This window comes from Phocoena phocoena, chromosome 11 (genome assembly GCF_963924675.1).
Source record: "Phocoena phocoena chromosome 11, mPhoPho1.1, whole genome shotgun sequence".
In the NCBI taxonomy this organism is placed as follows: Eukaryota; Metazoa; Chordata; class Mammalia; order Artiodactyla; family Phocoenidae; genus Phocoena; species Phocoena phocoena.
In genome coordinates, this window is record NC_089229.1 from 78,097,368 (window position 1) to 78,119,900 (window position 22,533).

Consider the following 22,533-nt stretch of genomic DNA (forward strand, 5'->3'; position numbering starts at 1 on the left):
TTCTCATGGCTGAATAATATTCCATTTTAGTATTCAGTATTCTCATGGCTGAATAAATAAACAAATAAATAAACAAATATACATATAGACACACACACACACACATATAAAAAATACACACACACATATACTCCATACATCTTCTTTATCCATTCATCCTTTGACAGAAAAATAGGTTGTTTCCATATCTTGGCTAATGTGAATAAAGCTGCAGTAAACATGGGGGTGCAGATACCTCTTCAGTAGCCTATTTTTATTTCCTTTGGCTATATACCCAGAACAGGGATTGCCATATCATATGGTAGTTCTATTTTTAATTCTATTTTCCACAGTGATATACCAATTTATATTCCCACCAATGGTGCAAAAGGATTCTCATTTTTTCCACATCTTTGTAAACACTGTTTATTTCTTGTCTTTTTGATGATAGCTGATCAAACAGGTATGAGGTGATATCTCATTGTGATTTTGATTTGCATTCTCGTGATGTTGAGCACATTTTCATGTACCTGTTGGCCATCTGTATATCTTCTTTGGTAAAATGTCTATTCAGATCCTCTGCCTATTTATAAATTGCATTTTTTTTGTTATTGATTTGTATGAGTTCTATAATTTTGGATACTAACCGCCTATCAGATATATGGTTTGAAAATATTTTCTCCCGTTCCATGGGTTGCGTTTTCATTTTGTTGATTGTTTCTTCTGATGTGCAGAAGCCTTTTAGCTTGATGTAGTCCCACTTACTGATTTTTGGCCCTGTTGCTTGTGCTTTTGGTTTCATATCCAAAAAAACTGTTGCCAAAAACAAAGTCAAAGGAGCTTTTCGGGCTTCCCTGGTGGCGCAGTGATTGAGAGTCCGCCTGCCGATGCAGGGGACGCGGGTTCGTGCCCCGGTCTGGGAGGATCCCACATGCCGCGGAGTGGCTGGGCCCGTGAGCCATGGCCTCTGAGCCTGTGCGTCCGGAGTCTGTGCACCGCAGTGGGAGAGGCCACAACAGTGAGAGGCCCGCGTACAGCTAAAAAAAAAAAAAAAGGAGCTTTTCCCTATGTTTTCTTCTAGAAGTCCTGCCATTTGGGGTCTTATGTTTAAGTCTTTAATCTATTTCAAGTTAATTTTTGTGGTGTAAAATAGGGGTTCAATTTTATTCCTCTGCATGTGGTTATTCAGTTTTCCCAACACCATTATTGAAGAAACTAGTTTTTCCCCATTGAGTATCCTTTGCTCCTTTTTCAAATATTAGTTAACTATATAAATGAGGGTTTTTCTGGGCTCACAATTCTGTCTCATTGGTCTGTGTGTCTGTTTTTATGCCAGTACCATACTGTGTTGATTACTATAAATTTGTAATACATTTTGAAATCAGGAATGTGATGCCTCCAGCTTTGTTCTTTCTCAGGATTGTTTTGACTATGCGAGGGTCTTTGTGGTTCCATGTGAATTTTAGGATTGTTTTTCTCTATTTCTGTGAAAAATGCCATTGAAATTTTGATATGGACTGCATTGAATCTATAGCTGTTTTGAGTAGTGTGGACATTTTAACAATATTAATTCTTCAAATTCATGAATATGGGATATCTTTCCATTTCTTTGTGTCTTTAATTTTTTCATCAAAGCCATAGTTTTCAGTATAGAGACCTTTTACCTCCTTGGTTAAATTTATTCCAAAGTATTTTATTCTTTTGATGCTATTGTATGTGGGATTTTTATATATGTGTGTGTGTGTGTGTGTGTGTGTGTGTGTGTGTGTGTTTTGTTGGTGTATAGAGACACAGCTGACTTCTATATTTTGTATCCTGAAACTTTACTGTATTCATTGATAAGTTCTAACAGTTTTTTGGTGGAGCCTTTAAGACTTTCTGTATAAAAAGACTTTCTTGCCTGATTGCTCTGGCTAGGACTTTCAGACTATATTGAATAGACCTGGTAAGGGTGAGCACCTTTGTGTTATTCCTACTCTTAGAGGAACAGCTTTCAACCTTTCACTGTTGAGTAGAGTGTCAGCTGCGGGTTTGTTATATATGGCCTTTTTTATGTTGAGGTATGTTTTATTTACACCCAAGCTGTTGAGAGTTCTTAATCATGCAAGAATGTTGCATTTTATCAAATGCTTTTTTGTACTATTGAGATGATGATACGATTTTAACTTTCACATTTATTGACTTGCATATGTTGAACCACCCTTGCATCACTGGAATAAATCCCACTTGATTATGGTGATTGATCCATTTAATATACTGTTGAATTCAGTATGCTAGTATTTTGGGGGTGTTTTTACATCTATGTTCATTAGGGATATGGGCCTAATTTATCTTTTTTTGTAGTGTTCTTTTCTGGCTTTAGTATGAGGGTAATGCTGACCTCATAAAATGAGTTTTGGAGTATTCCCTCCTCCAGTTTTTGGGTAGACTTTGAGAGGAATTCTTGTTTAAATGTTTAGTAAAATTCACTAGTGAAGCCATCTGGTCCTAGGCTTTTCTTTGTTAGGATGTTCTTGATTATTGATTCAATCTCCTTTCTTGTATTGGTCTGTTATGATTTTCTTTTTCCTCTTGATTTGGTATTAGTAGGTGGTATGTTTCTAGGAGTTTATTTCTTCTAAGTTTATCCAATTTTTCGGTTTATAGTTGTTCATAGTGGTCTCTTATGATCCCTTGTATTTCTGTGGTACCAGTTGTAATGTCTCCTCTTTCATTTCTTTTATTTGTGATTTCATTTATTTAAGTCTAAGTATTCTAAGGTATACAAATTCATAAAAATAAATCTTTAAGAAATTAAAGAAATATATTATGAATAAATTATTGATTATTCCTGTTCCAAAACTGAAAGCAGGAGTTCTGATTAAAGCAATTTTAGAACATGTTTTCTTGGTGTTCCAGGGAGATTCTGGTGGGCCATTAGTATGTAAACATGAAAAAGCTCCCTTTGTCCTCTATGGCATTGTCAGCTGGGGAGCCAGCTGTCCCCAGCCAAGGAAGCCAGGCGTATTTGCCAGGGTGAGTGTCTTCTTGGACTGGATTCAATCCAGAATCAAAGGTAAATATTTTTCAGATATTATAAAAAGGTGCCTCTTTTTTTTCGAGTGGGTTTGGGAGAGGTGAGAGTGGTGGAAATCAGCATTATGAAAGAGAAGACCATAATATAGTATTTTATTTATTTTAGTTTCTAAACACATTAAAATTCTGTAAGAATAAATTCTTCCTTAGGCAGAGTTATGGTAAAACTGACATTTCCGGAGGCTGCTTTAATCCTAGATTTGCATTCTCTTTGAAAAAAATCTGCTCTGGAACAAACTACATTTTGTCCTTAGGCTTTCATCTTTATTTACTTTTAACATGTTCTCCCCAGATGCAGGTCCTGTTTTACTTCAGATAAATAAAGAAAGCAAAATCTTAACAAGACAACAATTGCCACCACCCACACCTTCAAGAGACAGTGCATCTGGGCCAGGTAGTAGATGTTCATGTTATGCCATTAATATAGCTAGTAAGAATTTAGCAAAAAGCATTGCTCATCTGGGTTCATTAATTTTCTTTGGAATACCGTAAACTGTGTCTTCATTCTGGTTGGTAGTTTAAGCTGAAAGACAGGAGAGTTGTTATTGTTACTGTCTAGGGATCTTTTCTACCCCATAGATACAGCTGTTACAGGTTAAAAAAAAAAAAAAAGTCTTGTGGTTGTGAACAGTGCTTGAATTTTGGAGAAGTTCATAGAATTATTCTGACCTCTGAGCTATTTATTGCTACATGAACAAAGCCCCTTAGGCTTTCAGGTATCTTGCTAGATAAAGACTCTGGATATTAGATGACCAAGACGAATATCAGTGTTAGTGTCTCTCTTAACTCTCCCCCAATTGTCAGTGTCTGTTTGCTAATAATATTTTTAGTTAAAAACAAAAAGGAACTGGAGATTTAGATGTCTGTGATAGATTTATAAGAAGATAAAAGTTCCATGATACCATCATTCTTGGTTTCCAAATGGTCAGGATCTTTCCCTTTTCATCCATCTCTGCCCCATCCACTCCCATATACACTCAAGCCCAATAGACAACTAGAAAGAGTTGGAGGAAAATTGAGAAGGATGCAAGAGAGAAGGGGGAGACTTGCTAGAGTGATGACCTTCAGTAGAAGAAAGTGGATGAGATCTAGTGTCCAGGTGGAAGGGCTGGTCTTGGATAGGAGCAAAGTGCAGTTTATCCATAGTTGCCAGATGGAAAGAACAATATTTAGGCACTGCTGCTGTTGTATGGGTACATGTGGGAATGGGAACAGCAGTTCTCCTCTAACTGCTTATATTTTCTTAGCACATGAAACAGAGGATTGTGGGAGAAGCTCTGAGGGTTTTGAGAGAAAAAGGAGAAAGTAGTAAACAGTTCTCGAAAAAAGTGACCAAGTGCATGGAATACGAAAATGTTGTAGAATTGTTTGGCAGCATAAAAGCCTCTGAGATGAATGATCATAAATTTAGAGGGAGACTAATCAGTTAGTTTGGTTGTATGTTTTCCTCTGGAGACACTGAGGCATACCACATAGATGCAGCCCAGGTGGAGAGCAAATTCAATCACAGTGGGTTTTTCCAAGTATACAAGAGTATAAGGGAATTGTGAGTGTGTATGAGGAAGAGATTAAAATGATGGATGGTTGGAATTCAAGCTAGGAAAATAGTGAAGCAAGGAGGAAAAGTTAAGGAACAAGAAAAGGTGGTGGAATAGATGAATTACAAGTCTCAAAAGGTGAAGGAGTGTTGGTGTAAGCTGAAAAATAGAAGGTTGTGGTTGGAGACGGTGGTTCTTGAAATTGAGTTTATGCAAGGCTTACAGTTATTGCTAATGACCAGGTCTCTAGGGGCTGACCCTTTGGAGAAGTGAATGAGGTCAGGTGAAGGAGAAGATCATTGGAGGAAAGTTGAGAAACTGAAAAGATTCAGTGCTGGAAACATCATCTGTATGGCTACTGAAATCAGCAAGATATATGGTAGGATTGGTGTTGGAGAAAATGACTGCTAAAATCTTCTAGGAATGAAGTGGAGTAACTCAGGGACCAGTTATGGGTGGTACGTTCTGACAACACAAGAGTCAGGAGTCAAAACAAGAGTCAAAGAGTCATATTAAGATTAAATTAAGTATGGAATTGGGGTTGAGATGGAAAGCAGACTTAGGTTTAAGATCATAAAACCTAATGATTTTGATGGTTTAACTGAATAATTTCAATGAGTGCCAAAGTAAGTTAATGCATGTTAAGCACTTAGAATAGGGATGGTATGACCCATGATGAAGGTCAGTAAGTGTTGTGGTGTAGTGACCATCAAGTGTGTTCTTTGAACTGTCCCATTCAGACTATTAGAAAATGAACATTGTTAAAATGCAGAGAAGATATTTCTCATTTGTATGTGTTCAGAAATACTTATGCATACCAAAGAACTTCCCAAGTTTTACATATAAAAGGGTATTGTTTTGTTTTACTTCTATGAATATTCTATGAGAAAAAGTGTTAGGATTCTGCCATATTTAACACCTACCCACTCCCATCACTTGCTTTTTACACAAGGGAATGAATGAATCTTAGCAATGGTTTTTTGAAATTGTTACCCCATTTACCAAAAATAGTGAGTGGTTGGGAATTCATGACTTTATATGATTCACTTCCTTTTCTTGATCTCAGTCACAAGCTCCATGAATGTAATCATTTGTCCCAGCAAGATAAGTGCTCAGTGAAGTCAATGAAGCTTTTAGGAACAGATCTTCAGTTGCATCTCAAAGAAGGAAAAAAATGAAAACAGGCTGGGATTAGAGGATGCAATGCAGTCCACTGTGCATTTTCTAAGAAATTTTAAAAATTCAGTTAAAAGTCATTTTAAGTAATTATTGTTTAAATTATACTTCTACGACCTCATTTCACAAAAGTAGGACACATTAAATGGGATGATCATTTTACCCAAGAACTTGTAACTGATGGTAATTGTTTTAATTTTCTTCTTGCGAGCCTAAATTATTCAAGTTTATGATAAAATCTCATTTTTCTTTGTCTTATTTATGTGGTCCCTGGTGTCCCTATGTTCTGAATCATAGGCTGTTACTCTGAAGTGGAGCTGGAAGAGCCCAGAGGCTTTTTTTCCTCTCCAAGATATCCACTGGATTATAGAGGAAAACTGGAATGTTCTTGGGTGCTCAGAGTTTCACCAAGCAGTATGGCAAAATTTACGGTTGAGTATCTGTCACTCCCTGGGTCTCACGTGTGTGGCGATTCAGTTCTGACTATTTATGAAGAAAACCACAATGAGAGAAGGATGTCAGGTAAACCTTAGGGGCATTTATACGTTGTGCTGGGAGCCTTTTCTGTGTAGGCAGCTTATGTTCAAAGGGAGAGTTTGACTTGGTAATAATACTGAAATGTTGATTCATGTAGTAGGCGTGACTTTTTTTCTAGGCACATTTAATATTTTCAAAATTTGAATTTACAAAACAGGTATACTAAAGGTTGAGTGGAAGTGTTTGTATGTATGTGTATTCGGAAAAAAAAAAAAAAAGACGGGAGAACCCAACTTCTTCAAACATAGCAGAACCATGCCAGAATGCCAGAAATGTGTGTAAGACAGAGGAGGGGTTAAGATAATTAAAAATCATGCAGGGGGTAAGGTGCTGAATTTTCAAATAAAGCAAAATACATTAAAGGCTTTTAAAATGGTAGAATTAAAAAGATTTGCTAATAACATGCCAACTGTCATTTCATTTCCTGTACAGGCAAAACTGGTTTCATTCAGCAAACTTGCCACCTGTTCTTTTTTTTTTTTTGCGGTACACGGGCCTCTCACTGTTATGGCCTCTCCCGTTGCGGAACACAGGCTTCAGACGTGCAGGCTCAGTGGCCATGGCTCATGGGCCCAGTCGCTCCACGGCATGTGGGATCTTCCTGGACCGGGGCACGAACCCGTGTCCCCTGCATTGGCAGGCGGACTCTCAACCACTGCGCCACCAGGGAAGCCTGCCACCTGTTCTTTGTATAGGTGTAACACAGGCTTTTTGGCTGTCAGTAAAGGTGGAGGTGGGAAGGTGTTGGAAATAATTTGGTTGATGGGGATACCTGGAAAGAAAAGTTTAGGTATGTTACTCTGAGTGTGTGTGATTCACACACAAGGGCATGTGCTTGATTCAGGAGTATACGGAGGCCAGGGAATTGCTTAGAGGTTGAGATTTTCTCAGGATAAATTCTGAGAGATTGAATTATTGAATTAGAAGGCTCAAACATTTATTTAAAGGATCTTTCTTTAGAAATGCTATCTCATTTAGACTTCAGAGAAAACGATTAACTGCCTATCCCCCATTGCACATTTTTCCCCTATGATCAGATTACCTTCCCCATCCACCCTGAGTAAAATGGCTCCTTGTAGCTGCAGTGAAATCCAGACTCCCTAGTGTGACCTTTTGCCTCGCTCTCCCTTAGCTCATCATGCTGTCCCCTCAGGGCCCTTGTCCCTCACCACCTCTCCCAGCTATTCAAAGACCTCTTCCTCATGCATCTAGTCAAGTCTTGACTAGAATGTGCCTTCTTTTTTTTTTTGATTTGACATTTTTTACTATAATTTTAAAGGTTACTTTGCATTTACATTTGTATAGCTGAAACAAAATACTGGCTCTATTCCCCGTGTTCTACAGCACATCCTTGAGCCTATCTTACACCCAATGGTTTGGGCCTCCGACTCCCCCATCTCTATATTGACACCCTCCCCACTGGTAACCACTAATTTGTTCTCTATATTGGAGTCAGCTTCTTTTTGTTATATTCACTAGTTCTTTTTTTTTTTTTTTTTTTTTTTTTTGAGTATAACTGCTTTACAATGCTGTGTTAGTTTCTGCGGTACAATGAAGTGAATCAGCTATATGTGTACCCATATCCCCTCCCTCTTGGAGCCCCCTTCCTCCACATCCCACCCATCTAGGTCATCACAGAGCACTGAGCTGAGCTCCCTGTGCTGTACAGGAGGTTCCCACTAGCTATCTATTTTACACATGGTGGTGTATTTATGTCAAACTTAATCTCCCAATTCGTCCCACCCTCCCCTTCCCCACCTGTGTCCCCATGTCTCTTCTCTATGTCTACGTCTCTATTCCTGCCCTGCAAATAGGTTCATCTGTACCATTTATCTAGGTTCCACATATATGAATTAATATATGATATTTGTTTTTCTCATTCTGGCTTCATTCTGTAGGACAGACTCTATGTCCATCCACATCTCTACAAATGACCCAGTTTTGTTCCTTTTTGTGGCTGAGTAATATTCCATCGTATATATGCACCACATCTTCTTTATCCATTCATCTGTGGTTGGACATTAGGTTGTTTCCATGTCCTGGCTATTGTAAATAGTGCTGCAGTGAACACTGGGGTACATGTGTCCTTTTGAATTATGGTTTTCTCAGGGTATATGCCCAGTAGTGGGATTGCTGGGTCATATGGTTGTTCTATTTTTAGTTTTTCAAGGAAACTCCATACTGTTCTCCACAGTGGATGTATCAATTTACATTCCCACCAACAGTGCAAAAGGGTTCCCTTTTCTCCACACCCTCTCCAGGATTTATTGTTTGTAGATTTTTTTGATGATGGCCATTCTGACCGGTGTGAAGTGATACCTCATTGTAGTTTTGATTTTCATTTCTCTAATAATTAGTGATGTTGAGCATCTTTTCATGTTGAGCATCATGTGCCTCTGGGCCATCTGTACGTCTTCTTTGGTGAAATGTCTATTTAGGTCTTCCACCCATTTTTTTAATTGGGATCTTTGTTTTTTTGATATTGCGCTCCATGAGCTGTTAGAATATTTTGTAGATTAATCCTTTGTTCGTTGCTTTGTTTGCAAATATTTTCTCCTATTCTGAGGATTATCTTTTCATCTTTTTTATGGTTTCCTTTGCTGTGCAAAAGCTTTTAAGTTTCATTAGGTCCCATTTATTTATTTTTGTTTTTACTTTCATTACTCTAGGAGGTGGGTCAAAAAAGATCTTGCTGTGGTTTATGTCAAAGTGTGTTTTTCCTATATTTTCCTCTAAGAGTTTTATAGTATTTGGTCTTACATTTAGGTCTTTAATCAATTTTGAGTTTATTTTTGTGTATGGTGTTAGGGAATGTTCTAATTTCATTCTTTTACTTGTAGCTATCCAGTTTTCCCAGCACCACTTATTGAAGAGGCTGTCTTTTCTCCATTGTATGTTCTTGCCCCCCCTTGAAATAAATTAGGTGACCATATATGCGTGGGTTTATCTCTGGGCTATCTATCCTGTACCATTGATCTATATTTCTGTTTTTGTGCCAGTACCATACTGTCTTGATTACTGTAGCTTTGTAGTATAATCTGAAGTCCGGGAGCCTGATTCCTCCAGCTCCGTTTTTCTTTCTCAAGAGTGCTTTGACTATTCGGGGTCTTTTGTGTTTCTATACAAATTGTAACATTTTTTGTTCTAATTCTGTAAAGAATGCCATTGGTAATTTGATAGGGATTGCATTGACTCTGTAGACTGCTTTGGGTAGTATAGACATTTTTACAATATTGATTCTTCCAGTCTAGGAGCATAATATATTTCTCCACCTGTTTATGTCATCTTTGATTTCTTTCATCAGTGTTGTATAGTTTTCTGAGTACAAGTCATTCACCTCCTTAGGTAGGTTTATTCCTAGGTATTTTATTCATTTTGTTGTGATGATAAATGGGATTGTTTCCTTAATTTCTCTTTCTGGTTTTTCATTGTTAGTGTATAGGAATGCAAGAGATTTCTGTGAATTAATTTTGTATCCTGCAACCTTATCAAATTCATTGATTAGTTCTAGTAGTTTTCTGGTGGCATATTTAGGATTTTCTATGTATAGTATCATGTCATCTGCAAACAGTGACAGTTTTACTTCTTCTTTTCTGATTTGTATTCCTTTTATTTCTTCTCTGATTGCCATGGCTAGGACTTCCAAAACTATGTTGAATAAGAGTGGCAAGAGTGTATATCCTTGTCTTGTTCCTGATCTTAGTGGAAATGCTTTCAGTTTTTCACCATTGAAAATGATGTTTGCTGTGGGTTTGTCATATATGGCCTATATTATGTTGAGGTAGGTTCCCTCTATGCCCATTTTCGGGAGAGTTTTTATCATAAATGAATGTTGAATTTTGTCAAAAGCTTTTTCTGCATCTGAGATGAGCATATGTTTTTTCCCCTTCAATTTGTTAATATGGTGTATCACATTGATTGATTTGCATATATTGAAGAATCTTTGCATTCCTGGGATAAATCCCACTTGTTCATGGTGTATGATCCTTTTAATGTGTTGTTGGATTCTGTTTGCTAGTATTTTGTTGAGGACTTGTGCAACAAGTCCTAGGTCCCACACAGCCCAGAGCGGGGCTCAGAGGGCAGCGGACCCAGTCTGGGAGCACAGCCGGCTTCCGGGGACCCAGTTGGGCAGGAGAAATGCTAGGCACACTCTCCCATGATCCTCCGAGCCCCTAAGGGTCTCTCCAGGCGAAGGAACCCCTCCCCTCTCCCAGCCACCCCTCAGGGGCACCAGTCCTGTCCAGTCTCCACCTCTCCTCCCCTCTCACTCTCCCCATGTCCTACCTGGTTGCTTGAGGGTTTCTCCCATCTCCTTGGGTGTCACAGTCCCCCACCAGCATCCAGTAGGTGCCCTAGTTTTGGGGAGATGCAAACTCAATGTCCTCCCATGCAGCCATCTTGACTCCGCCCCCCCACTAGTTGTATTTTTTAGATTCCACATGTAAGTGATATTTGTCTTTTTCTGTCTAACTTATTTCACTTAGCATAGTGCCCTACAAGTCCATCCATGTTGCTGCAAATGGCAACATTTTGTCCTTTTTTATGGCTGAGTAGTATTCCATTGTGTATATATATCATATCTTCTTTATCCATTCATACTTAGGTTGCTTCCATATCTTGGCAAGTGTAAATAATGCTGTTATGAACTTTGGGGTGCATGTATCTTTTTGAACTGGTGTTTTTGATTTTTTTGGATATATACTCAGGAGTGTAATTACTGGGTCGTATCGTAGTTCTATTTTTAGCTTTTTGAGAAACAGTCATACTGTTTTCCACAGTGGCTGCACCAATTTACATTCTCACCAACAGTGTTCAAGGGTTCCCTGTTCTGCACATAGAATGTGCCTTCTTAATGAGGCCTACCTGATTGATGTGAATTTCATCACTCCCAGCTCTGTACTTCTTAGTGGCCCTTCTCTTGGCATTATTGTCTTCTAACCTATGAGGTTGTTTCATGTTTTTATGTCAGTGTCTTCCCTATTGATATGAGCTTCTCGAGGACTGAAACTCATCTCTTCACTTCAGGAATCCCCAGTCCTTAGAATGCTGCTGGACGAAATGAAGGCATTTAATAAATGAGTGACTGATTGAAAGGTCACCTCCTAAAATAGGCCTTCTTAGTCTTAAGTAGCATCATCCTTCACCTCCCACAGTCTTTTTCTATCATACTCTGTTGGTTATTTCATTTGTAACAGTGGTTTCTATTTGAAATCATCTTCTTCACTTATCTGACTCACATGAAAGCTTCACGAGAACAGGGATCTGGCTATTTATTTTTCCCTACTATGTCTCCCCAACTTGGGATAATAGAGACTCAGAACATTTTTTTTTTTTACATGAATACATACTGCTAAATTATTCTTCAGAAAGACTAAATCAGGGACTTCCCTGGTGGCACAGTGGTTAAGAATCCGCCTGCCAATGCAGGGGACATGGGTTCGAGCCCTGGTCCAGGAAGATCCCACATGCCATGGAGCAACTAAGCCTGTGCACCACAACTACTGAGCCTGCGCGCCACAACTACTGAGCCTGCGCACCACAACTACTGAGTCCGCATGCTGCAACTACTGAAGCCCGTGAACCTAGAGCCCATGCTCCTCAACAAGAGAAGCCACTGCAATGAGAAGCCCACACACCACAATGAAGAGTAGCCCCTACTCGCTGCAACTAAAGAAAGCTCGCGTGCAGCAACGAAGACCCAACGCGGCCACAAATAAATAAAATTAAAAAATAAATAAATAACTATATTAAATACTTGTTTAAAAAAAAAAGACTAAATCATTTTTCACTGCCATTAGCAATGCATAAGAGGCTCTTTCACCATGCCCATAACCTGATATTATCAATTTAATAAGCATTTGTATTTTTTTTAAATCATTAATGAGGATAAATTTTTTTCATGTGTTGGTTAGCTATTTGTATTTTTAAATTTGTTGTCATTACCATCTATTTTTAAATTTGAGTATTGATCTTATTATTGGTTTATAAGAGCTACATATATGTATATATTATATATATATATTAATACTTTTTCCTTTGTCATAAGTTACAAGTACTTATTCATAAGGTTGTCGTTTGCCTTTAAATTTTGTATATTTATACGTTGATGTAAATATTTTTAAATTTGTTGGTTTAAATACAGTCATATGTATCTTTGATCTTTGTTTTATCTCTTTGCTTTTATTTTTAAAAATTAATTTCTCAATCCGAGGTCAGAAATTTTTTAATTAAAAGAAGCTTAATCCTGCTGAAATATATTTTCTCATATGGTAAAATGGCCTTATGCCTGCTTTATTCTTTTAAAAAAATTATTTTCTCCCTAATTTATAGCTATCTTTATCATATACCAGATTCTCATATAGAAGTAAATGATTTCTGGGAAAACTTGCCTTTATCATTGTTCTACTGAAAACCATGTTTGACTTTGTTGTGGATTACCTGGGGAACCCCTATAATTTTTCAATGTAGCATTTCTTTGATTTGAAATTCTCAGCTTGAAACTTCTGGAGTTGTTCTCTCCTTCAGATGATAGCTAGTGGAACTGTAGGACTATGATAGAAATATTGCCTCTTACTCAAGTCAGGTAGTATTCTAGTACACTGTAAAATGCTATGTTTTCCCCTGTGGGAGCCAGAAACCATTCAAGAGCTGCGTTCATCTCTTCTTGCTATAAATAAATATTTGCTCATTCTTCAAATAGTATTTCAACATCATTTATCCTAAGATGTTATGCCAACTAATGTTTTTTTCTTCTTGTATATAATCTTCTCCCTTCTTTCCTCCCTACAAATATATATGGAACACCTACTGTGGGCCAGGGACTGACCCTTCTCGGTTGTGGGCATCCAGTAGCGAACAAAATGGACAAAAAAAATCCCCGCCCTTACCAACCTTATATTCTAGTTGGGGGAGGACACATAGTACAATAAAATATATAATATGTTAGACAGAAAGGCTGGGGGAAAATGACGTGGGAAGGGAGAGAAGAAGCATCTGGGATGCAGGTGTCATAGAGTTATATGCAGTATAACTGGCAAAAGTCTTTCTGAGCAGGTGACATTTAAATAAATGTTACAGAATGATATTGAGTTATTCTTAATAGTAGGTGACTTTGATTCTAAGAAAATCAAGGGTTCTTTCTATACCTTTTTAATCAGCCCTCTGAATCATTTTAGAATTATGGTTATAATTTTATGTTCTGTCTTTGACTTAGGTTCTTAAAGTAAAGTGATCAAAAGAAGATTGGATGTAGGGAAAGAATAAATTTTCAGGTAGAAAAAGTTTTCCATCATGGATTTTCACAGTGATATATTTTTAATAAATAGGTTACTTTTCTAGGAGAAAAATGGCACATCAGCCTTATTTTAAAGATAAAATAATTTGCTACCTATTGTCCTTCAAGGGAGCAGTGTGACATAGTCGACTGTAATAGGTATTGAATTTTTGAACGTGGCTTCCAATCCTGACTCCCCACCATCAGTCTGTGACTTTGGGTGAGTCATTTGAGTTCTGGAACCCTGCTCCTCATTTGGCAGAGTGGAGTTTAAGTAATTGCTACACCTAAATTAGAAAACTGTTAAAAAAGCAAATGTTCTTTTTTTTAAATCAAATTTGATTTTTGTTTTTTTAACCTAGGTGAATTATGTGGGAGAAGGCTTTACCCAATGATTTTCATGAGCTCTGGACCACTGGTGAGGGTGACATTTCATTCCCGTGTGCAAGGTGCTTTTGGCATAAATTATATTGTCTTTAGAGTCCAAGGTATGTTTGGTCATTTAGTAAACTTATAAAGTTAAAAATCAATGTTTTTGTTTTTAGGAATATTTCAAAACTTACACATTGTTTTGTAAGAAAAATTGTTTCTGTGGGGAACGAGCTTATGTTTGAAGGGAAAATCTATTTAAGTGATCTGAGATTGGTCTGGTCCAAGAGGAAAAACTACTCAGTAAATAAGCTGATTGACTTGTAAATCATTCAGAATTGTGATTTCTGGACATGGCTAAGATACATTGATTGCAAGATAGCATTTTTTATTGTGATTGTGATTTTACACTACACTGATCCTTTTCTGTAGCCATAATTCTTGTGGATTGAAAGATTGGAGTTCTAAATCTTAGCTGGCTGATTAGCTCTGGACAATTTATTATCTCTGTATTAGAGTTTTCTTTATAGTGATACAATAATAAAAGGTTAGAATGAGTTGTGAAAACAAACTAAACAAATAGTAGATGCTAGCATTATAAATGTAAACTCATGCAATTCAGAGTTTTCAGACTGCATTTTCAAACATGTCATTAGTGAGGTTTCTGACTCTTGATGAACGTAGGTAACCAAGAGCTAGGTTCTCTCTTTGGCACTGAAAAGCATTGCAGAGAGACAATTGGAAAAATGTTAAGTGAGTAATAAAGAAAAGCATGTATATCATAGGAAAGTTTTTTCCTAAAGAACTGTGTTATGAATATTGCTTTTAACAAATATCAAATGATATCACATATATATATTCATATATATATATAGTAGAATCTAAAATATGATACAAATGAACTTATTTACAAAACTGATACAGACTCACAGACATTGAAAACAAACTTGTGGTTACCAAAGGGGAGAGGGGCTCGGGGAGGGATAAATTAGGAGTTTGGGATTAACAGATACAAACTACTATATATAAAACAGATAAACAACAGGGAACTGTATAGCACAGGGAACTATATTCAATGTCCTGTAATAAAACATAATGGAAAAGAGTATGAAAAAGAATATATGTGTGTGTATATATATATGTGTGTGTGTATATATATATATATATATATATATATATATATATATGTAAAATGGAATCACTTTGCTATACACCAGAAATTAACACAACATTGTAAATCAATTATACTTCAATAAAAATTTTTTTCAAAATGAATATTGCTTTTATATGGAATTGTGCAGGGAACCTTCATTTTCTATAGTTATCACACTTTATCTTCCATAGACCCTAGGCTGTGCCAAAGATAATCTGAGAGAGGTGCTGGTTTTCTGTATGTTTTGAATGTTGCAGATAGAAAATTTTTAGTGAAACTAACTACCTCCTGTTAACTTTTTTCTAAAACAATTAGGGAGGAAAGCTGATAGCTCTGAGCTGAAAAGGCATATAACAAGCCTCTTTAAAATTAGTTTTACCTCAATCCCTTTTCTTCTTTATTTCTAGGTCCAAAGAGCAGTAAAACTACCAAATTTCCTCAGAGTTCAAACCAAGAGCATGTGACCACTTGTGACGATGTTATTCTTACCAAACCAACAGGAATCATACAAATCCCAAGATATTTTCACAGAACCACTATGAGGTGAGGAAAGAATGTTTACTACAATGGAAGAAGTTCATGGATGATCCCTTGACAAGCCGGGACATTTGTTATTTGCTTAAGGCATTATTTTCCACTTCCTTCCCTTAAAGAATAGACTTTGAGATAATCCCTTATTTGAGGCCTTCAATATATGAAAACTGAATGTAAGATTACATTAATAAATACTGTTGATAAATTGTACTTTCCTAACAAAAGAGACTATTTATTAGGTAAAGTGGAAAGTCAAATCTCTATCAAAGAGTTTTGGAGATTGAAATAATGTACATAAAAGCTTCTTGCACATAGTAGGTACTCAATAAATGGTTCTTAAAATGCCACAGTGGAGGGGGCTTCCCTGGTGGTGCAGTGGTTGAGAGTCCGCCTGCCGATGCAGGGGACATGGGTTTGTGCCCCGGTCCAGGAGGATCCCATGTGCCGCGGAGTGGCTGGACCTGTGGGCCATGGCCCCTGGGCCTGCGCATCTGGAGCCTGTGCTCTGAAGCGGGAGAGGCCGCAGCGGTGAGAGGTCTGCGTACCGCAAAAAAAAAAAAAATGCCGCAGTGGAAAGAGAACCTTCCCTGAATTAAACATTAGAATAAATTTAAAATGAGAAACAAAAAAATTGAAGATTCATATAGTATCAATCCTAAGTAAATTTATGTGATTTGGGGAAGCTTGGGACAAGAATACTTCTTTAACTCTTATAGGCTGCCAATCAGAATTTATAAAATACAAGTGGTTGACCAACCATTCACCATAACGGGTGAACTTCTGACAAATTCAGTATTAGAAAATATTTTTAATTGTTACAGTTTAAATCTTTCTTTCACCTTAAGCACAGAAGAAGCAGGTAGAGTCAATAACAGTGACTCACTGAGTGATGCATTGAATTATGAACAAAGTAAACAACAACATATGCTATTTAGAAGTCATTTCTGACTTTCTTTCATCTGTGCTACAGCTGCCACTGGAGATTATTGGCCCCTTCAAATCACATCATTCGCCTTGATATTGTCAACTTCCAGATGCAACCAATGCCCTTGGCCTGTCAGGGTCACCTGTGGGTTTACGAAGGATTTGGATCAGGCAAAAAATTAATAGGTAACTATTTTCCTGTGAAGAACTATGCTATTGATTTTCTTTCACAAAATATTCTTAGAGTATTTTATATTCAGTGTGTGAATTACAGATGACATAAATTAGTCTCTTATGTGATATTGAAATAGCCTTACTGTTACTATTTTTTATTGTAATTGAAATTAATGTAACACTCTCTGATTAAGTTAAAAAGGAAAACCCAACTATATGCTGTTTACTTGGGTCATACCTAGATTACACTTGCCCAGAAATACTAAAAATAAAGGATAAACAGTCTTAGACAAATGTAACGCAAGAAAATTGAGAATATAATATTAATCAGGCAAAATAATGTTCACAGGAAAGGCATTAAATGGGTTTGTCAATTAGATAGCAACCAAAAACCTGATTACAGTGACTTAAATTTATTATTCTGAAAGAAAGAGAAATCCAGAGGGATGCAGATGCACCACCAGCTCAACAGTTCAACTCTGTGAAGAATGGCATTACTGCAATTCTCTTGGCCTTTTCCTAATGGTTCCATAATGGCTATCTCAGTTGTCACCATTACACTGGAGGAAAAAGGAAGAAGGGGCACAGGGAAAGATTATCACCAAGGAGAAAGCAAATACGTTTCCAGGAATCCTGTAGCAAATTTAAGTCACTTTGGCCAGATTTGTCACATGGCCATACCTAACTGGGAGATGACTAGAGAAAAGGGAAATGGAAACAGGGTTTGGGCTGGCTGACTGATGTTACCCAATATACCCGGATATAGCAGCCTAGAGTTCTGGAATCTGACGGTCCTGCGTCCAGTAGATCACAGTTCTACTACATAGTAATTCAGTGACTTTGGGAATGTTCCCAAAGCTTTCTAAGAATCACTGTCCTCATTTGTGACATGAAGATAATCTACCTGTAACTTTTTGTGTGATTTAAAAGAGACACTCTGCCATCACTAGCACACACAGATACATGGGCATTAAAAATTCCCAATTTAGGGCTTCCCTGGTGGCGCAGTGGTTGAGAGTCCACCTGCTGATGCAGGGGACACAGGTTCGTGCCCTGGTCTGGGAAGATCCCACATGCCGCGGAGCGGCTAGGCCTGTGAGCCATGGCCGCTAAGCCTGCGCGTCCGGAGCCTGTGCTCCGCAACGGGAGAGGCCACAACAGTGAGAGAAAATTCTCAATTTGCTTAAGTCAGAGATACAGATGCCTAAGGTAACAAGGTGACTCCCAGAGGGAGAGGATGTGTGGCATTTTCCTGGCCTTTGACTCTTTAGAAAGGACCCAGATGCCAGTGTTACTCTCCATGTAGGTAGAGCCTTGCCAGAGTTGATAAAATAGCCAATTGCTAACCCACTGTCCTTTTATTCTTCGGGCTTACATTACCATCCCAGAAGCAGGTGTATTAACAATCTTTGTGTTTCTACTTAAGGGCATGTTAGTAAACATGGAGCTTTCCTGGTTTCTGAGTCAACATAACATCAATAAGGGCTTAGCTTCTTGTGGGGAGACTATAGCATCTAGGCCCAGTATCCTTGGAAATTATCTATGCTTCTTGCCTTACAGAATACCTGTTACTTGTACTGCTTCATGAGATTAATTTGAGAATTAAATGAGAGAATGCATGTTAACCAATATAAAAGAAACCAAGTTTCTGCTGTGTTTGAATTAGAATTATACATTTTAATTCATATTCTTAAAATTGTGGTGCTTAGAAGAAAAGATTAGACTGTTGTTTCCCTATTGCCTCTCCATCAATGGGGTGTTGGAGAACACACAGTTTGGAAGAACAAAGAAATGAAGAAAAATGGAAAACAGTACATTAGTTATATCAGTTATAATTTATAGAATTAATGAACTATATATCTGTTATTCTTTACTTAGAATTTGTTCTTTACTTAAAATTAGTTCACAAGGGCTTCCCTGGTGGCGCAGTGGTTGAGAGTCCGCCTGCTGATGCAGAGGACGCGGGTTCGTGCCCGGGTCTGGGAAGATCCCACATGCTGCGGAGCGGCTGGGCCCGTGAGCCATGGCCGCTGAGCCTGCGCGTCCGGAGCCTGTGCTCCGCAGCGGGAGAGGCCACAACAGCGAGAGGCCTGCATATCACAAAAAAAGAAAAAAATTATTTCACAAAACATGTAATATTTCCTATCTTTTTCCACAAAAATTTTATGACTATTTCAATTTTTGCACATAAGACTCATAGCCTATAGGAGTTAACTCAATTTTTGAGGTCAATAGGTTATTGAATGAATATTTTTAACATAACCGACTATGCTATATCCCAAGAATGCACGAATAGTTTAATATTGAAAATGTATTATCTATCTTAAAACTAGGTCAAATCAGGAAAAAATAGATATAAATTAATGATACAATAATCGTATCCTTAAAACCATCCCAGTAAAAATTAGTTAAAAGATATAGTGGAAAAATCACTTCAGTCATAATTAGCAACAAAAACCATGTAACTAGGAATAACCTTAAAATGAAATGTGAGTTTTATTGTGCAAATGTGAACTTTAAACACACACACACACACACACACACACACACACACACAGAGATCTGAATAGAGAAAAGACCATGTTCTAAAACTGGAAGACAAAATTAACATTAATTCACCCCAAATTAATTTATAAATATAGCAAAATCTAGCAAAATCCCAATGGGAATTGTTTTTGGAGAGTGAGGAGGAAATTGATAATAACTCTAAAGTTTATCCTTAAAATAAACAGAACTAGCTGAAAATGTTTTTGGGGAAAAAATGACCAGATGATGAGGTGAATTATCAGTATTAAAACATACTTTAAAATAATGATAATTAAAACAGGGTAGTACTGGTACAAGAATAGACCCACATGACTAGAAATAAATAGACCAGAAGGGGCACAAGAAACTATAAGGCATTTATATGTGATAAATTTGGCATTACAAATCAGGGAGGAAAATATAAATTATATTCTCTCTCACCTCATAGAACAGTTGATTAAAGAGTTAAGCATTTTTCTTAAGCCACTAAAGGTTTAAAATATAAGCAATTAGTTATGGATGGAGAAGGATCTTCTCATAGGAAATTATCAATAGCCTCCTTTATAACTAAAAACTTTTCTTCAACAGAAACAAAATTAAAAAGCAAATAACAAACTGAAGATTTTCAACAACTCTGAGAAAGGCTTAAGGTAATTAATATAGGGACTGTTTACAAATCAGTATTAGAAAAGCCCAAATCTGTAAAATAAAATTAATTTACAGGCCCAAATATCTTTGACTCAGCCTTGAATAAATTTCAGTTAAAACCAGAGTTCCCAAGGCTTTTGAGTCTTTTGTTCATGTTCCAAAAGAATTACAAACTATTGACCCAAGTGATTTTGAAAACAAAAAGCACTGGATTAACCCTTACCCTCTTTTGATAGATAAGAAAGGTTAATGAATATTTGCATATCAGTTACTATACAATCTAAATTAAATCTCTCCTTATTTTGTCTCTTGTCACAATGAAGTGATCCTCTGGCCATCTGTTTACTAAAAAGGGCAGTTTTCCTGTAATAGTGAAAAGCTTAACAGTTCTAGAATTGTTGACTTGAAACTATGTGTGTTATAACTGCTTTTGTTAGAATGTTTATTTCAGAAAATACTGTGTATGAACAGTTAAACTTAGAAATGGTTTGTCACAGGGAGCAGATTTGAATCATCAACCTTATGATAATAAACCCTGACTCAACAATTGTAAAGCACAGCTATATTCTTTGAGAATTAAGAGGATCCCTAACATAAAACAATTTTTAAATAGTACAATAAGAGTTTAATCAATTAATTTTAAAACACAATTCAGAATTATTATTTTCCCAGATATACCTTAATATAAAAATGGGCAAGTGATCTGAATAAGCAATTCATAGATAAATAAATACATGTGAGAAAAAATACTTAGCCTCTTTAAAACGGAAATGAAAAAAATTTTTACCTACTTAACTGACAAAAAAGATTTGAAGAATGATTATACTTAGTAAACAAAATGCAGTGTAACAGACATTTTCAGGTTGTTGTTTAGGTATAATATGTCGTATGCTTTCTGGAGGAAGATATAGAAATGTTTTTCAAAAGCTATAAATCTATAACCTTTTATTCAGCATTTCTATTTTTACCCATATTTATAAAAAATATGCCTTACATTTATGTGTAAGATATTCATTCGGCTGGTGTTATTTATGATAATGGCCAAAAAAAAAAGGATCTAAATAGGAAATTGGTTAAGAAAAGTATAGTAAATCCATAGGATAAAATATTATGCCACCACTAAATAAAATATTTTCAGCTAACTTTTTTAGAAGACAGAAAACTCTTACATGTAATATTGTAACTGAGCAGGATCCTATAGGGCCTTCCCGGGACAGGCCTTCCCCCCATATTATGCAAATTTCCTGAGTTGTTTTAGATGTGGACCACCAACACTCCCCCCCTCACCCCCCCACTAAATGGAAGATGTTAACTACTTGATGACCATGAGCACAGAGCCCCAGGCCTCCTGGAGCCTAAGGACTGATAAGGTTAACCCCTGTGACATCACTGTGTTCCCTCATCATCAGGCAATCAGAGAATTGTGCGCAATCTGATCACATACCCTGCGACACCCCACCCCCACCCCACCAACCTGGCTTTTAAAAATGCTTTCCCTAAACCCTTCGGGGAGCTTGAGGCTTTTTAGGTCATGAGTCTTGCATGGCCTTGCAGTAAACCTTTCTCTGCTCCAAACTCCAACGTTTCAGTTTGTTTGGCCTCACCGTGCATTGGGCACATGAACTTATGTTAACAATATTAAGTGAGAAGATTGGAATGAAAAAATTACACAGTATATTTTAATTTTTTTTTAAAGTGCTATATATGACTTAAGTAAAAGTCTAAGGGGAAACACACCAATATGTTTAAGTGGATATTTCTAGATTGCAAGATTATAAGTAATTATTTTTTAAATTCTCCAAATTTTCTCCAGAGAATGGTTAAACATTCTTATCTTAAAGAAAACTATAAAGAGCAAAAGATGAGGGACTTCCCTGGTGGAGCAGTGGTTAAGAATCCGCCTGCCAACGCAGGGGACACAGGTTCGAGCTCTGGGAAGATCCCACATGCCATGGAGCAACTAAGCCCGTGTGCCACATCTACTGAGCCCATGTGCCACAACTACTGAAGCCCGCATGCCTAGAGCCCATGTGCCACAACTACTGAAGCCCGCATGCCTAGAGCCTGTGCTCCACAACGAGAGGCCACCAAAATGAGAAGCCCGTGCACTGCAACTAGAGAAAGCCCATGCGCGGCAACGAAGACCCAATGCAGCCAAAAATAAAGTTATTTTAAAAAAATAAATAAAAAGCAAAAGATGAAAGAAAAATGTTTTGTTCTAGAAGCTGAACTAGATTCATAGGGTAGCAGTTACAGAGAACTTCATGACAGCAGTCTGGCTATTAGCAGCAGCCTCACAAGAGAGAGAACCATCGGTGAGGATCAGTCTCCATCATCTTCTGAAGGATGCTTTAGAAATCCAGGGGTGATGGGAGGTTGAGTGAAACCATTGCTAATTAGCCCTAGGATTCTGATTCACAGGAGACCTCTAAGAACTATTGCCTAAAAAAATTTCATTTACACCAGCTAGTGGTTTTGACTTTCATGCCAGTTACTGTACCTTGCCTCTTATTCATTTGGCTGTGCTGTGGATAAATGAAGGTTGTATGTAGCTAAGGCTCAAATATACTCCCTTATATGTAGTTATTTCAGTTGGGTGACAAAAATATTTTTTTAGTTCCCTG

General features: G+C 37.2%; 1 protein-coding gene across 1 annotated transcript in view; it reads left to right on the forward strand.

The window, feature by feature from the left end:
- OVCH1 (ovochymase 1) overlaps nucleotides 1-22,533 on the forward strand; it is a 60,965-nt gene that overhangs the window by 30,440 nt on the left and 7,992 nt on the right. Inside the window, exons 16-21 of the mRNA XM_065888191.1 lie at nucleotides 2,878-3,034; nucleotides 3,353-3,448; nucleotides 6,066-6,290; nucleotides 13,944-14,069; nucleotides 15,511-15,646; nucleotides 16,608-16,806. Coding sequence (XP_065744263.1) covers nucleotides 2,878-3,034; nucleotides 3,353-3,448; nucleotides 6,066-6,290; nucleotides 13,944-14,069; nucleotides 15,511-15,646; nucleotides 16,608-16,806 — 939 coding nt within the window. The remainder of the gene's footprint in view (nucleotides 1-2,877; nucleotides 3,035-3,352; nucleotides 3,449-6,065; nucleotides 6,291-13,943; nucleotides 14,070-15,510; nucleotides 15,647-16,607; nucleotides 16,807-22,533) is intronic.